The sequence below is a fragment of the Microcaecilia unicolor genome, chromosome 6, assembly GCF_901765095.1.
Source record: "Microcaecilia unicolor chromosome 6, aMicUni1.1, whole genome shotgun sequence".
NCBI lineage: Eukaryota > Metazoa > Chordata > Amphibia > Gymnophiona > Siphonopidae > Microcaecilia > Microcaecilia unicolor.
In genome coordinates, this window is record NC_044036.1 from 44,123,104 (window position 1) to 44,140,548 (window position 17,445).

General features: G+C 40.7%; 1 protein-coding gene across 3 annotated transcripts in view; it reads right to left on the reverse strand.

Annotated features, from left to right (window-relative positions):
• Positions 1-5,074: 5,074 nt before the first annotated feature.
• The window catches only part of WDR78 (WD repeat domain 78), a 160,966-nt gene continuing 148,595 nt past the window's right edge, over positions 5,075-17,445 (reverse strand). For all 3 annotated transcript variants that reach the window (XM_030207191.1, XM_030207190.1, XM_030207192.1), the window contains exons 15-17: positions 16,719-16,945; positions 10,287-10,440; positions 5,075-5,683 (exon numbers count right to left, since the gene is read on the reverse strand). In XM_030207191.1, the coding sequence (XP_030063051.1) occupies positions 5,633-5,683; positions 10,287-10,440; positions 16,719-16,945 (432 nt within the window). In that variant the 3' untranslated portion in view covers positions 5,075-5,632. The remainder of the gene's footprint in view (positions 5,684-10,286; positions 10,441-16,718; positions 16,946-17,445) is intronic.

The window sequence follows — 17,445 nt, forward strand, 5'->3', positions numbered from 1 at the left end:
GAAATATGTTAGAAAATAGACATTTAGTGTTATAGAAGGATCTTGGACAACATGATAACGAAAAAACATAATAGTTGTATAACAAGAAGGATTTTGGGGTAACATGATAATGAATAACGTGCTAGTAGTATAGTAAGCAGATATTGTAAGACAGTTCTGGATGTATGTGGAGGAGCTGTGTATATTCATATTGGTTGATCTTTTTGGTATGCCTTGTTAAAGATGCCTTGTCTAAAGATGTAGACCTTTTCTGAATACTGACTTAATCAAATTTTTAAAACAGTTTAATTAGACAGCAGTCGATAAATTCCAGGAAGCAATAGCATTAAGCCAGTGGTATGATGCTCTGATTGGCTACCTATTTTACAGGTGTGGTTATTTGTCACTATCTAATAGTTATGATAATTGTAAACATCTATATACCATGATTGGATAAAGTAATTCTATTTTGATGTAAGCATATGTTAGTTCTGTTTGTAAATGCTTGCACTGAATTGCAGGGCTGTTGCAGGGTATTAAGTTCTTTACACCCCCCCCCCCCCAAACTAACTTCCAGAGCCCTAATCTGCCCCCCCCCCCCAAAAGACATCATACTTTTAACTATTAAACTTTATTTTGTGTGTCTGTGCATACCACACACACACACAATAAGGATAATTTTCAAAGTCATTTACTCAGGAAAACAGGCTATTTGAAATTCCCTACCCTTCCTGTGTGCATTGATTATTCTTTGTCTGCCTATCAGGATTTGTTTTCTTCTGACTGCAACTGCTCTTTGCTGCCGTTCTAGAAGTTGCTTCTCTGGCATTGGCCTAGTCTTGCGAATTGGCTCATCTATTACACTATTCACTTCTTATGTGCCTTGGAAATGCAGGAGGCTGCAGTACCAGTACTGGCCACAAAGTGTCAGCAGCTTCCATTTGAACAGTCAGTTTAATAGGGCTATGTGGCCATGTTGAGCTGTGGGGTTTGTTGTGACACTGCAATGCATCAGAGGCAGAAGCACCAATGATATATGATAGGGAGGTAAGATACATCACTAAGATGATGAGAGCACTGGCTCCAGCTGAGGGAGGGGGCAGTAGGAAACTTGGTATCAGGGTGGTGTTGGCAGTGAAGGCTACAGTGTTGTCTATACTGTGCTCCAGGCACCCTAGTAGTTGTGAGGACCAAGCTGAAGATGGGCATCTAAGAGGATGTGAAAGGGGATAAGTGGTTATAGTAGAATGAGAAATGGAATCATCAGGAGCTGCATATGTGTATGTGTTACTGTTTGTTTATATGGCTCTTTAGTGTTTTTATTGTTATACTTATTTTGATTTGTATTTATTTTGTAACCTACTTTGACTTTTTAGATAATATATAATAGATAATATATAATATGAAGCTGTATTAAATAAATAAATAAAAGAGAATCCATGCCAGAGGTAGTATGTGAAAAGGGACATAGAACAGGAGAGGATGGAGATGCAAGGGGGAACATAATTTAGATTGACCTGAAACCATAAACAACTAACTGAGAGTACAGCCTGGAACAGAACAAAAATGGGTCTAGGGGGGGTGGAGTTGGATTCTAAACCCTGAACAGATTCTGCAGCACTGACTGCCCAAACCGACTGTTGCGTCGGGTATTCTGCTGAAGGCAGTAGTGAGATGTGAATGTGTGGACTGATGACCATGTTGCAGCCTTGCAAATCTCTTCAATGGAGGCTCTAACATTATGAGCCATTGCATGGCCCTCTAGAGTCAGCCCAGCTTGGACATAAGTGAAGGAAATACAATCTGCTAGCCAATTGGAGATTGTGCGTTGTCCGATGGTGACTCCCCTCCTGTTGGGATCAAAAGAAACAAACAACTGGGCGGACTGAAGGGCTTTGTCCGCTCCATGTAAAAGGCCAATGCTCTCTTGCAGTCCAAGGTATGCAAACTGCTTTCGCCAGGGCGGGTATGAGGACAGGGAAAGAATGTTGGCAAGACAATTGACTGGTTCAGATGGAACTCCGACACCACATTTGGCAGGAACTTAGGGTACATGCGGAGGACTACTCTGTTGTGATGAAATTTGATATAAGGTGCACGTACTACCAAGACCTGAAGCTCACTGACCCTGCGAGCTGAAGTAACAGCCACCAAGAAAATGACCTTCCAGGTCAAGTACTTCAGATGGCAGGTATTCAGTGGCTCAAAAGGAGCTTTCATCAGCTGAGTGAGAATGACATTGAGATCCCATGACACTGGTGGAGGTTTGAAAGGGGGCTTTGACAAAAGCAAACCTCTCATGAAGCGAACAACTAAAGGCTGTCCAGAGATAGACTTAGCTCCTAGATGGCGATGAAAAGCACTAATCGCACTAAGGTGAACTCTTACGGAGTTGGTCTTGAGACCAGACTCTGACAAGTGTAGAAGGCATTCAAGCAGGGTCTGTGTAGGACAAGAAAGAGGATCTAGGGCCTTGCTGTCACACCAGATGGCAAACTTCCTCCATTTGAAAGAGTAACAGCTCTTCGTGGAATCTTTTCTGGAAGCAAGCAAGACTCGAGAGACACCCTCTGAAAGACCCAAGGAGGCGAATTCTAAGCTCTCAACATCCAGGCCGTGAGAGCCAGAGACTGGAGGGTGGAATGTAGAAGCAACCCCTTGTTCTGAGTGATGAGGGTTGGAAAACACTCCAATGTCCACGGTTCTTCAGAGGACAACTCCAGAAGAAGAGGGACCCAAATCTGATGCGGCCAGAAGGGTGCAATCAGGATCATTGTTCCTCAGTCTTGCTTGAGTTTTCAGTAAAGTTTTTCCCCTACTACAGGTATGGGAGGATATGCATACAGAAGGGCTGTCCCCCAATGTAGGAGAAAGGCATCTGACGCTAGTCTGTCGTGGACCTGAAGCCTGGAACAGAACTGAGGGACCTTGTGATTGATCTGAGTGGCAAAAAAGATCCACCGAGGGGGTGCCCCATGCTCGGAAGATCTTGCAGACTACGCCTATGTTCAGTGACCACTCATGAGGTTGCAATATCCTGCTCAATCTGTTGGCCAGACTGTTGTTTACGCCTGCCAGATAAGTGGCTTGGAGAAACATGCTGCGACGGCGAGCCCAAAGCCACATCTGGACGGCTTCCTGACACAGGAAGGTGAGATCCGGTGCTCCCTGCTTATTGGTGTAAACATGGCAACTGATTGTCTGTCTGAACTAAGATTACTCGGTTGGATAGCCGATCTCTGAAAGCCTTTAGAGCGTTCCAGATAGCTCTTAATTCCAGGAGGTTGATCTGCAGACCTTTTTCCTGAAAGTACCAGGCTCCCTGAGTGTGGAGCCCATCTACATGAGCTCCCCACCACCAGGAGAGATGCATCCATCGTCAACACTTTTCGTGGCTGAGGAACTTGGAATGGTTTGTCCCAAAGTCAATTGGATCGAATCGTCCACCCACTGAAGAGAATTCCGAAAGTCGGTGGACAGTTGGATTACATCCTCTAGACCCCCGCAGCTTGAAACCACTGGGAAGCTAGGGTCCACTGAGCTGATCTCATATGTAGACGTGCCATGGGCGTTACATGAACTGTGGAGGCCATGTGCCCCAGAAGTCTCAACATCTGCTGAGCCGTGAACCTGCTGAGATGCTCGAACCATGGACACCAGGGACAGAAGGTTGTCCGCCTTTGCCTCGGGGAGATAAGTTTGAGCTGTCTGAGTGTTCAGCAGAGCTCCAATGAATTCCATTTTGGACTGGGGTGAGATGGCCTTGGGATAATTTATGACAAACCCCCAGTAGCTCCAGCACCTGAACAGTCATTTCGCATGGACTCCAGAGCACCTTCCTTCGAGGTGCTCTTCACCAGTCAATCATCAAGATAAGGGAAACACACGCACTCCCTAGTCTGCATAGAGACGCTGCATACTACAGCTAGGCATTTTGTAAACACTCTGGGCGCAGACGCCAGGCCAAAAGACAGTACACTGTACTGAAAGTGCTGTGTTCCCAGCCAAAATCGAAGATACTTCCTGTGTTCTGGAATTATCAAAATGTGTGTGTAAGCATCCTTTAAGTCCAGAGAGCATAGCCAATCATTTTCCTGAATCATGGGAAGAGGGGTGCCTAGGGAAACCATCCTGAACTTTCTTGGATAAGTACAACGTTTGAAGCCGCTGGGAGTCTTCGATGACATGGAAGGAAAAACAGCTTCGGCGAAATCAAAAGACGCAATTGTGCCTGTTAAAAGAAAAAGGCACAAAAATAAGGGGAAAAAAGCCGGCCGAGTTGAAAAAGAAAGGAAACTTCAAAAGGGAGAAAAACTAAGAAAAGTAGAGGAACTCTTTTCTTTTTTTTTTAAATTTTTTATTTTTAGAAACGATAATAAAAGAAAAAATCGAAAACAAAAAACAAAGACTCTCTCCTGGGCCTGTGAGGAACAGCGAAAAACAACACCGCACCTCAACGCGGAGAAAAAACAAGCGAGGGAACGCGTTCACGCGACGGGTGGGAAATCAGTCCGCGCATGAGCGGTGAAGACTCTGGCAAAACTTTTTTATATTTTGCTTGCAAAATGCCGGCCGATTCCTTGGCCGACGCGGACGTCGACCCACATGTGAGAACAGCAGCCTGCTTGTCCTTGGAGAAAGATTATTTTGACTGCAAATACACTGCAGGTCTCTGCTAATATAATTTATTTTTGTCTATCCTGATGATACTGACACCTCATGGCCACCACCAGTACTACAGCGTCATATCACTACTTCAGGAAGCAGGTGAACCAGGCCTTTAACGGAAGAAGTAAATGCACATATTATAGCAGGACATGCTTATCCACTTCTACCCTAGCCAAGATAATGCTCAAGCACCTTTCTGACCTCATTTGCAGCTCTCTTTAGTCCTTTATTTTCTTACTCCTGTTACTCTCTTATCTATCTATATGTTCCATCTTTGCTTACATCATATGTTGTCTATTAAAATGTTTTATTGTGTATTGTGTTGACATTGTAAGTAGTAAACTATGCCATACTTTGTACTGTTGTTTGAATAGTTTTACTGCTGTAATTGTCTATTGCTTATGTTTGACTTATTCTTGCTGTACTCCGCCTTCAGTGAATTCCTTCAAAAAGGCAGTAAATAAATCCTAATAAATAAATATTGTGGCATTAGCATCTACTGACTGTCAATTACTGCAGTGACTGTCACTGCTGACTATAACCCCCTAGGGGAGGGGATTCTCAACCCAGTCCTTGGGACACACCTAGCCATTCAGGTTTTCAGGATACCCTATATATAGCCCGCATTATAAACTGAATAAATAAAAAATGGTAAACAACAACACTGGGGTTTACTAAGCCCCAAGCACGGCTGGCTGTGTGTTAGTGCCAACATGGCCCATTCACTTTGAGTGGGCTGTGTCGGCAATGCTGCGCGGAAGCCGATAGAGGAACAGACCCCCAAATTTTGTAGAATATTGATTGCTGAACTAATATGCTTATATGAATGTTAAACCTTAATTTCTACTATGACAAAATGCAACAAGTTTATTCATATTTTATCAGTACAAATTAAATACGAAACATAGATTTGAAAAATTATAAAAAATACTTCTTGATGTTAGATGATGATTTTTCTTTGTTTATTGGATTTTTGTTCAATAAACTACAGCTGACTGGCCAATGTTGTCCTAATTATGTCATATAAAGCCTCCACCTGTCAGAAAAAAAACAAATAACCAGTGTGGTAAATCAAAGACGAAGGACTGAAGTATTCTTAGAAAGCACTGAACATAAATCTATATTTTGTTAAATACATATGCATAATGGATCATGAATGAGAAGGAAGAAGTATAATTAGTAAAGCAGTCTGTCATAAATATACTTCTTTCTATATAACACCTTTTAGGAAAAAAAAGGTTGGAAAATTTAATGGTTTTTAAAGCTTGTAAAACTGTTTTACATAGTAGATAATGGATGAGCAAACTGTGCACAACAAACGCATACTCGGTATCGTGAGGATTTGACTGATGTCAGTAAACAGGAAGAGTAAAGACTATTTCACTGTGGCATGGACAAGATTACTTTAATCAATTTTGTGAGAGGGACATTATATTAGTGTCAGACTTCATTATGGTATCTGTCCTTATTATATGGTGATGATTGCGTCAAGGAAAATATAGACTAGTAATGTACTTACATGCCACAAATTACACTGAAAGTACTAAATTAAGAACACAAGTACAAAAAACAGCAATACCATGATATAGTCCGTAGTTACAACAGTTTTGCAATAACATATTTTCTAATACAATCTCTGTGTACATGGGGTTGTTTAATTGTACTGAGTTTTAGAACTGAGTACCGTTTACTTTTTCATCATATTCATGTTTTAAGGTTTTACTCTACCTTTCTAACACCATTGTAAGATACTTAAATCAATTTAAACAGTGTATATATTTTGACATTAAATGGAATTAGCTTTTGTTCATCGGTCTGTACAATTAATTTGAGAAGCAGAGATTTTATCTACATTGATCAATGCCTTTCTAAGATGATTCCATATGGCCAATTTATTAGCACAGTACCAATACCCTTATACAGTACGCTATTCAGTTAGGGCCTAATTCTACAAATTGCGCCTTAAAAACGGGTGCCAAAAAACCACATGGTTAGCGTGATTCTATAAGTGTAGTTTATAGAATATGCCTATAAGCCATTCTTGTGACTAAAATTTAGGCATACCCATTTAGACCACCTAAAACCAGGCCTAAATATCTACTACTACTTATCATTTCTATACCTGCGCCTAAGTTAGGTGCAGATTGGGTGTATTCCATAATAGTGCGCATAGTTTTTGAAACAACCAAACCTGCCCATTCCATTCCCATGACCACAACCCATGTTCAACTTGCACATATTAGAATTTACATTACACCTACAAATTTATGTGTTGCTAATAGGTTAAGTACCAATTATTGGTGCTGATTGGCTTGTTTATCAATTAAGTTGTGCGCACAATTTGACCATATGGCCAAATTAGTGCACACAACTTCAGGAGGAGTGGCCTAGTGGTTAGGGTGGTGGACTTTGGTCCTGGGGAACTGAAGAACTGAGTTCGATTCCCAGCACAGGCAGCTTCTTGTGACTCTGGGCAAGTCACTTAACCCTCCATTGCCCCATGTAAGCCGCATTGAGCCTGCCATGAGTGGGAAAGCGCGGGGTACAAATGTAACAAAAAAAAATAAAAAATATATAGAATTTGGGGGTTAATGTCTTACAGGGTCATTTCCCACACAATTTTCATTATTATGGGAAGGGATGAAAAATCAAGGTTGATAAATAAGAAACACTTAAGTGGGACCTGGAATATTTTGCAGCCTTCAGCCATACAGAAGACTATTTAACACACAAAGAAGCATTACAATTTCTTAAGATGGAAAGTTGCAATGGCAAACGTAACCGTGAAATATGTTTTCATAAGCACCATCACTTATTAACTATTGGTATTAAGAAGAACCAACTTCACAAATTGGAAGAGAACAACAATGGATTCAGGGCTCAGTTTATCAGACTAGGTATATCCTATATTTTAAAAAAGCATGGTTTAGGAAGCAGTATATATGGGAAAACACTAAGGGGCCTCTTTATTATGTTACCGAGTGTGTCACTGCTGCAGATAGAACAGATTCAGTTCCTGCCTCCTTACTGTAGCCAGTCCACTGAACATTTCCCCCCCCCCCCTCCAACTTCCCCAAATGCCTCTCCTGAAACCACCCCTCCCCAATGCCCCCTCCTGGGGTAGGAGCAATCCCCAGATGCTCCCACCTCATCAGCACCTAGGTTCAAAATGGCGCTTCTGACTTCCAGTGATAGCCTCATGGTACTACCGCTAGAGTTGAAGATGCCACATGAGAAGCATATTATATGATAGCCTATGATTAGAGCCAAAAAGTGATGTGATAAACTAGATATTTCATTAAAGTTTTTCAGATTGGAATTACTAGGATATCCTCCCACCTAAATTTTGGTCATAGCCTCACATAGGAAGGCAGGATGTCCCACTAGCTGCAAGATGGTATTACTAGTATCAGGGCACAGTTTTGCCACATCATGTTTGGAGGACTGACAAATAATTATTTCCTGCTTTTATTTAACCTTTGCTTTTTATTGATAATTGATGTCACACAATATGCATCAGATATCACAGGATATCAGCAGGAAATGTTGTCTTACATAATAATAGCCAGTTTCACAATTATCTTGTTACATTTTCCAGACTGATTAGTTTGCTCACCAGTCTTCTGTATGGTATAATGTCAAAACTTAAATCCTCCAATGGGCCACATCACACCACCTCTCTGATCTACTATACATTCACTTCACCAGAAAAATAAAATTTTGGGGTTCAATTTTCACTTTAGGGAAATCAAGTTGGCCATATTTTTCTAAACCATTAGTTTAGCGTCCTGCAGTTGTGTTTCCCTTACTTTGCCTACCACTAACATTAAATTAACTGGTCAGTAATTTTATGCTTCATCATTGTTCCCATTCTTGTGGGATCTGTATCTGTTCATCCTCAGATTCTTGGCATCCCCAGATTCAAGTGATACATTGAACAGAGGATCTGAGGGGTAGTGGGGTACAGTCAGAGGCCCCTGTTTTCCGAAACAGATTTCTCAAGATTCTGTGGAAATTATGTGGCACATTTGCATACATTAAAATGGATTTACATATTGAACATTGCTAACTAGTGTCTTTCTTTACAAAAATAAAGCTGTTTACTGACATTTCTTGTATGGCTAGTTAATTTATTATTTCTTTAGTGAGGTACAGAGCAAGGGATATTAGGAATTAATACTGGAAAAAACAGAAGGGGGATCAAGGAGATCTGGAGGATGGGGAGAGACAGGAGGAAGATGAAGAAAGGATCCCAGAAGAAGGATAGGGGATTAAAGCAGAGGGAGAGGAAAAGAGAGAGAAACAGGGATCAGAGAGGGGAAGGATCACAGGAAGAATATCATGAATTTGATTTCCTCACTCACTCCTTCAATCCCCTTAATCTTCCTCAGTCATTTCACCTATCTCTACCTCCACCTTGCCCCAATCACTTTTCTTTTACCACCATTGCTGCTACACCATCTATGCTCTCCCCTATGCCATCATTGACCCTCCAAGACTGTTAGGGGCTCATTGGAGGATAGCACAACACAATGTATTAGGCTCTACTACTACTACTACTACTACTTAACATTTCTAGAGCGCTACTAGGGTTACGCAGCGCTGTACAGTTAACAAAAGGATGGTCCCTGCTCAAAAGAGCTTACAATCTAATAGGCAAAGTGTCAAGGGGGGGCAGTCTAGATTTCCTGAATAGAGGTATGGTGGTTTAGGTGCCGAAGGCGACATTGAAGAGGTGGGCTTTGAGCAAGGCTTTGAAGATGGGCAGCAGGGGGCCTGGCGTATGGGCTCAGGGAGTTTATTCCAGGCATGGATGAGGCGAGGCAGAAAGGGCGGAGTCTGGAGTTAGCGGTGGTGGAGAAGGGTACTGAAAGAGGGCTTTGTCTTGAGAGCAGACCCTAAACATCATGCTTGAACTACATATACAAAGTATAAAGTATGTATTCAGGTCCCAGAGAGGAGAGAAAAGGAGATTGGTGCAGGCCAAGGCATTATATGTGGTGGTGGTGGTGGCGTCAGAGGAGTGCTGCTTTTTTTTTTACCACTTCTGCCGCCACTGCATCATAGGTCAAGCCAGACCCACAGTCTACTGCCACAAGGGTCAAAGTTTGGAACCCCCTATGAAAGCTGTAGTTATTGTGGTAGACCAGGGACACTGATACAGTCAACATCTACATTAGCTACTTTGATATTCTCAGATGAGCCCCATCCGGTCTCACAATCTTGTTTACTTTCAGTTATCTCAGTACATTGAATATTATCTCCTCATTAAACAGCAATAAAGTTACTCCTCAGCCCCTCTGCCTTTTTCCCTTTAGTCTGAATAAGCAGCAAAAATTTTATTTAGGATATATACCTTCTTCTGTTGCTCCTCTTCATTAAACATATCCTCCCTTTAATTATTACCATACCCTCACAATGCCAGAAGAAGACAGAAGATTGAAAGCTGACAAAAGAAACAAGGACGTCTAATAAAAGGGCGGCAATAAAGATGGGAGTGAAAAGTGGTACTGCCAGTAGATGTACAGCAGAAGAACGTACTTTCTTCAAACCTTTTCAGTCCATTCTTTTACTCTCAGCTTGCCCATCTTTCTTCAGATTACCAGAAAATTGTAAGCTAGCTTTACTGTTAATCGTACCTGATCAGTTTTATAACCAGAAACATTCCTCAGTTCATACACACTGACTTGTCCATCACTGTCTCCAACCAGAACACAGTTTGCTTCTTTTGTAAACAATAGAGTAGTCATCTTAACTCCAGGGTTGGCAAAGCTCACAATCACGGGATCCAAGCTGCAGAAAAAATAAATCTGAAAACTTGCAACATTTGTACACAAGACTAACAAACAATGCACCAACAAAGCCTTATTCACCGATAGTATTTTACAGGCACTAAATAGAGGAAAAGGTTTAACAAAACAGAGGTAAGTTAAGGTGTTCAAGAGACCGCCCTATAGCTCACTGTAAGAAAGGGTTTGGGGATTTAGCTCACACCTTTTTTCAGTTGTAGCTCATGGTTATAGGTACACTAGGAATTATTCCTGTTCCTGGAGGGTTTACAGTCATTGTACCTAAGGCATGGTGGGTTAAGTGACTTGTCCACAATCACAAGGAGCAACAGTGGAATTTGTAATTAAACTCTGGAATTCGTTGCCACAGAATGTGGTAAGGCGGTTAGCTTAGCAGAGTTCTAAAAGGTTTGGACGGCTTCCTAAAGGAAAAGTCCATAAACCATTATTAAATTGGACTTAGGGAAAATCCACTATTTCTGGGATAAGTATGAAACGTTTTGTACTTTTTGGGGATCTTGCCAGGTGTTTGTGACCTGGATTGGCCACTGTTGGAAACAGGATGCTGGGCTTGATGGACCTTCGGTCTGTCCCAGTATGGCAATACTTATGTACTTCCCTATTTCCCGACCATATTGTTGACAGCAACCAACACAGCTCATAAGTTCATTCTTGACAGTATCCCAAAGAGCAGATCCATTTGTTGCTGCCCAAAACCCAGAGGAATAAATGGTGGCTGTCTCAAACATACATGGTTAATAATAGCATGTGGACTTAAAATAGTTGGGTTTAAAAGGGGATTTACTCCTAGAGGCCAACTGCTTTGACCATTTCATTCTGGCAAAGAATTCCTGGCTTATTTGTAAAAAAACAAAAAAAACCTACTTGTCTGATTTGTTTTAAATAGTCCATAAAACTAATAGGTAGCCTATTTGCTCACCTTAGTACTATCTGAAAGGATAAACAAGCGTTCTCTATTTAGCCATTCCATTCCCTTTATCATTTTGATTGCCTTTTGATGTACCTTTTCTAGTTTAGCTACATTGTTTTGAGATGGGGCAGTTAGAAACTGCACATAGTACTCAAGTTGTGGAAAAGCATCATAATTTTCTTTTCTATCTTCCATTCCTCTCAGAATAATTCCTACTACTACTATTAAACATTTCTATAGCACTACTAGACTTAGCAGCGCTGTACAAATTAACATGAAAAGACAGTCCCTGCCCAACAGAGCTTACAATCTAAATTGGACAGATGAACAGACAGCTAGCGGTGGGGAAATTGCAGTGGTTAGGGGTGATAAGTGAGGGTGTTGAGTAAGAGAGTCATGGCTAGGAGTCGAAAGCAGTAGCAAAGAGGTGGGCTTTAAGCCTACACTTGAAGACAGCCAGAGACTAATTCCAAACATTTTATTTGCTTTTTTTGACCTTCCCTGCACACTAAGCTGAGGATTTCAAAGTACTCTCCACAATGACTCAATAACTTTCTCCTGGATGGTGAGTCATAATTTGGAATCAAGTGTCATGTACCTATATTTAATTTTTCTCTATGTGTACCACTTTGCTCTTCTTCATATTCAATTTTCATCTGACATTCAGATGCCCAGTCACCCAATCTTGCAAGGTCTTTCTTTGTAATCAGCTGATGATTTAACACCTTTGAATAATTTTGTATCACCTGCAAATTGAATCACCTTACTTGTTGATCCATGTCCAGATTATTTTAAAATCTGTTTTAAAAATACCAGTTCTAGTACCAATCCTTAACATGCCTATTCCAGAATCACATAAAAGCATATGTGTTCTTCTGTCACTGCCCATACTTTTATGTGGGGTTATTTATGAGCTCAAAAAACAATCTGAAATTACAGTTGCATTGTAGTCAACATATAGATGGATGGGAGAAAAAGATCTGAGAAACCTTTGCAGAGATTAACATTGACATTTTCAGCAGATTAGGCTGGACATTTCTTTCATTATTTTATTTATTTGTTGCATTTGTATCCCACATTTTCCCACCTCTTTGCAGGCTCAATGTGGCTTACAATACATCATGAATAGTGGAAATAAGAAGAGAATAGACATTTGGTATTACAGAAGGATTTTGGGTTACATGATCATGATAAAGCATAATAGTGATATAACAAGAAAACATTATAAGACACATGTATCTGGATACATGTGGGGGATTTCACATGTGTTGATCTTTGTGATACGTCTTGTTGAAGAGATGGGTCTTCAGTAGTTTGCGGAAGTTGGTTAGTTCATAGATTGTTTTTAGGTTGCGCGGCAGCGCTTTCCAGAATTGTGTGCTCATATAGGAAAAGGTTGATGCGTGCGTTAGTTTGTATTTTAGACCTTTACAGTTGGGGAAATGAAGATTAAGGAATGTGCGAGATGATTTTTTAGCATTCCTGGGTGGTAAGTCTATCAGGTCTGACATGTAGGCTGGGGCATCGCCATGGATGATTTTGTGAACTAGGGTACACACCTTGAACACGATGCGTTGAGTGGGAGCCAGTGTAGCTTCTCTCGTAGGGGTTTAGCACTTTCATATTTTGGTTTTACGAATATGAGTCTAGCTGCAGTGTTCTGGGCTGTCTGGAGTTTTTTGAGTATTTGCTCTTTGCAGCCAGCGTAAAGTGCATTACAATAGTCTAGATGACTGAGTACCAATGATTGTACCAGATTAAGGAAGACGGTCCTTGGGAAGAATGGTCTTACTTTTTTAAATTTCTACATTGAGTGGAACATCTTTTTGGTTGTGTTTTTTCCGCGTGTCTTTCAAGTGTTAGGTGCCGATCAATAGTAACTCCAAGAATTTTTAGGGTGGCCGAAATTGGTAGGTTCAGTTTTGGTGCGTTGATGATCGTAAATTTGTTCATGTTGTGTTGACAGGTGAGTATTAGGCATTGGGTTTTTTTCTGAATTAAGTTTCAGCTGAAATGCATCTGCCCATGAATGCATGATAAGTAGACTTTGGTTGATGTCGTTGGAAATTTCCTTTAAGTCTTGTTTAAATGGGATGTAGATCTTTACGTCATCAGCGTATATGTATGGGTTGAGGTTTTGGTTTGATAGTAGTTTGGCCAAGGGTATTATCATTAGGTTGAATAAGGTCGGTGAAAGGGGGGATCTCTGTGGAACTCTGCATTCAGGTGTCCATGTGGTTGATGTAATCGAATCTGATGTCACTTGATATGAGCATGTGGTTAGGAAACCCCTTGAACCAATTGAGAACGTTGCCTCCGATACCGAAGTATTCGAGGATGTGTAGTAGAATTCCATGATCAACCATGTCAAAGGCGATAGACATGTCGAATTGTAGAAGTAGTATGTTCTTGCCGATTGCTATCATTTGTTTGAATTTAGTCATGAGCGTCACTAGTATTGAGAACTTGTTTAGATAGTTTGTGAGTTGTTTGGTTATTAAGGGAATGGATGCTACTGGCCTATAGTTGGTTAGTTCACTAGCATTTTTCTTTGCATCTTTGGGTATGGGGGTGAGTAGAATGTTTCCTTTCTCCTTCGGGAAGAGTCCCTTTTGTAGCATAAAGTTCACGTGTTTCGTTAGGTCTGTTATAAATTGTTGAGGGGCCAATGTCATAAGGTTGTTTGGGCATATGTCTAGTTTGCAATGAGATCTGGCGAATCTTTTAAGCGTTTGGGAGATGAGATCCGATAGTATCTCGAATTCGGTCCAAGTTCTGTCTGCTGGTATACTCCAGGGTCTGGGTCTAGATAGTCTAAGAGTACAGCGTATTCAATGGGGCTGACGGTATTTTGAGTCGCAGTTGTACAATTTTCTCTTGAAGTACTTCGCGAGGTTGTCGGCTCCTGGCGTGTCTTTACTGTTGTTGTGACTGGTGTGGTGTCTAGTAGTTTATTCACGAGTTGGAAGAGTTTATGTGTGTCCTTGTAGTTTGGTCCGATTTCAGTTTTGTAATATAGTCTTTTGGTTTGTCTTATGGTATATTTATATTTTCTTCAAAGTTGTTTCCAAGCGTTAAGTGTGGGGTCGTCTTTCTTTTTATTCCATGCACGTTCTAATCTTCTAACTTGTGTTTTGAGTTTTTTCAGTTCTTCGTTGAACCATGGTATTGAATTCTTTCTGTGTGAGGTTCTGGTTTGAATTGGGGCAATGTTGTCTAATATTGATTTGCATCTATTGTCCCATTCTAAGAGGAATTGGATTGTGTCTGCCTTTATTGTCCAACCGTTGTAGTAGATCTGTTGCCAAAATATAACCGGGTCTATTTTCCTCTCGTGGTGTAGGTTTTCCGTGTTTGTTTGTTTGTTAAGTAAGTCTTTCGTTCTCCATTGGAGGGAGGTGTAGCTTTGTAGTGGTCTGACCACAGTGTAGGTGTCTATTTGTATCTGTTAATATAAGGTTTGAGTCGTGATCGAATTTGTGTGTAATGATGTCTAATGTGTGTCTTTTAATGTGAGTTGGTTGCGTGTTTGGTCCGTGAAGATCCCACAGTTGTAGGAACTCTTTGCATTCTAGGGTGCTTGTTGTGGTGAGATCTTCTAGGTGCAGGTTTGAGGTAGAGACACAAGTGTTCGAGATAAAGTCCATGAAGTGTGTGTGGGAATCTTGCCAGTTGCCTGGTGGTCTGTAAAGTATAACTGCGTTAAGGTGTTCCTGCAAATTTGGGTGATTGATTCTTATCGAGGCAATTTCAAGCTGTGGCAGAATGGATTCAGCTGTGGTTGTGATGGTGAATTAGGATTTGTATACTATGACTATTCCTCCTCCTCTTTTTCCGTTTCTTGTCCAGTGGGTGATTTTGTATCCTGGTGGGCATAGGTCTAAGATTATGGGGTCTTTAAGGTTGTGGATCCAGGTTTCAGTGATGAATAGGAGGTCAAGATTATCTGTGGTGATCCAGTCTGTTATAATCTCTGTTTTATTTAGTACTGATCTGGCATTTACGTATCCCATTTGGATTGAATGGTAAGGTTCGGTTCGGGACATAGATGTGTTGATCTTTATTAGTTGCCTGTTTTCTTGGTATCTAGTTTTGTTGTGTCATTTCTTCCCCATTTTTGTGTAATCTTTCATTATTAATCTCTGCAAAGGCTTCTGAGGTCTTTTTCTCCCATCTAGCTATATGCTGACTATAGTGCAACTGTAATTTCAGATTTTCAATCTGACTGCCTTCTGGTTTTCAACAGTAATCTTATAAGCGGCACTATAGGTGTTTATACTTACATATTAAATACGGAGTGACCAAACTTGGGTATGATCCTGAGTTGCGCGTATAAATAAATTAAAGAACCATTAATACTCGATAATTGGCTGCTGACAATTATTGGTGTTGACACTAATTTGTAGTTACACATGCAACTGCCTATGCGTGATTCTATATAGTACCATGCCTAAATTCTCTCACGTGCAAGCCAAAAGGAGGTGTGGCCATGGGATGGGCAAAGGCATTCTCAAAAGTTACACGCAGTGTTACAGAATTTGGAGGGGGGACGCATGCCCAACTTGTATGCCAGGATTTACAACTGGTTTCAGCAGGCCTAAGTCCTGGCATCTAATTTTAGTCGCAGAAATCGGTGCTATGAGCTACTCTATACAGAGTGCTCATCTCAGAGTGCCCCTTATAGGATAGCGTTGAGCGCCAATTTTTCCTGGTGCCGAAATTTGAGCTCCATTTATTGAATCCAAGCTATATGTGCATCTCTGGCATTTGGGCACAAGCACTTAGACCAGATCTATGGTTGGCACAGGTGTTTCAGCTTTTACGTTAGAGGTGTGTATTTTACCTGTTATACTAGTATTATATAAAAGAAAGAAGGCATCTATTTTCCTGTACAGAATAAGAGCCAAATTCTATAAATAGTGCCTTAAAAGTCAGCACTGAAAAAAACACGCGATTAGCGCGATTCTATAAACTACGGCTAAAGTTAGGCATAGTTTATAGAATATGATTAGAAGTCGTTCTTGCGACTAAAATTTAGATGCACTCATTTAGGCCACCTAAAACCAGGCCTAATACCTGCGCCTAACTTAGAAGCAGATCAGGTGTATTCTATAATAGTGTGCATAGTTTTCTGAAACGCCCACGACCTGCCCATTCCATGCCCATGGTCACACCCCCTTTTCGACTGCACGCATTAGGATTCACGTGCGCCATGTTATAGAATATGCCTAGAAAGTTGCGTGCATAAATCCTGATTAAAGCCAATTAGTGCCACTGTAGCTCCAGTTCACCACATTTTTCAATGCAATCACAATATAGTATTGTTCTATACTTGAAAATGATATACTTACATATTCACACTAAGGTCCCAAATCTCCACTCTGCTATCGTTTACTGCTCCAAATACTAAAGCTGATGTTGGAGACCACTTGATATCATGCACTGCTTCAGTACTGGCAGAAAAGCTTAGTATTGGTTTTAGTATATCCTGACGCCACAAATAAATATTCCAGTCTGCAGAACAGCTTAAAAATACATCATGACAAAATGGAGACCAAGCTATCTTGTAAATAGGACCCTTAATATCAGAAAAAAAAGAAAATATTTATTGTATATTATTTTTAATCAACAAAATCATAACTTAAAAAATACATCTAGTTGAAAAATCAAGTAATTAGGATACAAAGGAATAGGCTGCTCTGTTCATAATAAAATATTTTTTCACTATAATCCATGGAATAAACACTGAAGATCTCTATCTAGAGTGGAGTGGTGTGAAGCAGAGTAGCAGGCTGACCATCCAAGCTGCTGCACCCTGTGATTTTGGGCAGGTCACTGAATTCTGTATTGCCTCAGGTACTAAATTAGATTGTAAGCCCTCTGGGGACAGGGATATATTTAGTGTACCTGAATTTAACTCACCTTGAGCTATTACTATTACTGAAAGAAGTGCGAGCTATATCCAAATAAATTAGGGGGTCCTTTTACAAAGGTGTGTTGGAAAATGGCTTGTGGTAGTAGAGGAGTGGGTTTTGGCCGCGCGCCGATCCATTTTTTAGCATGCCTGTAAAAAAGGCC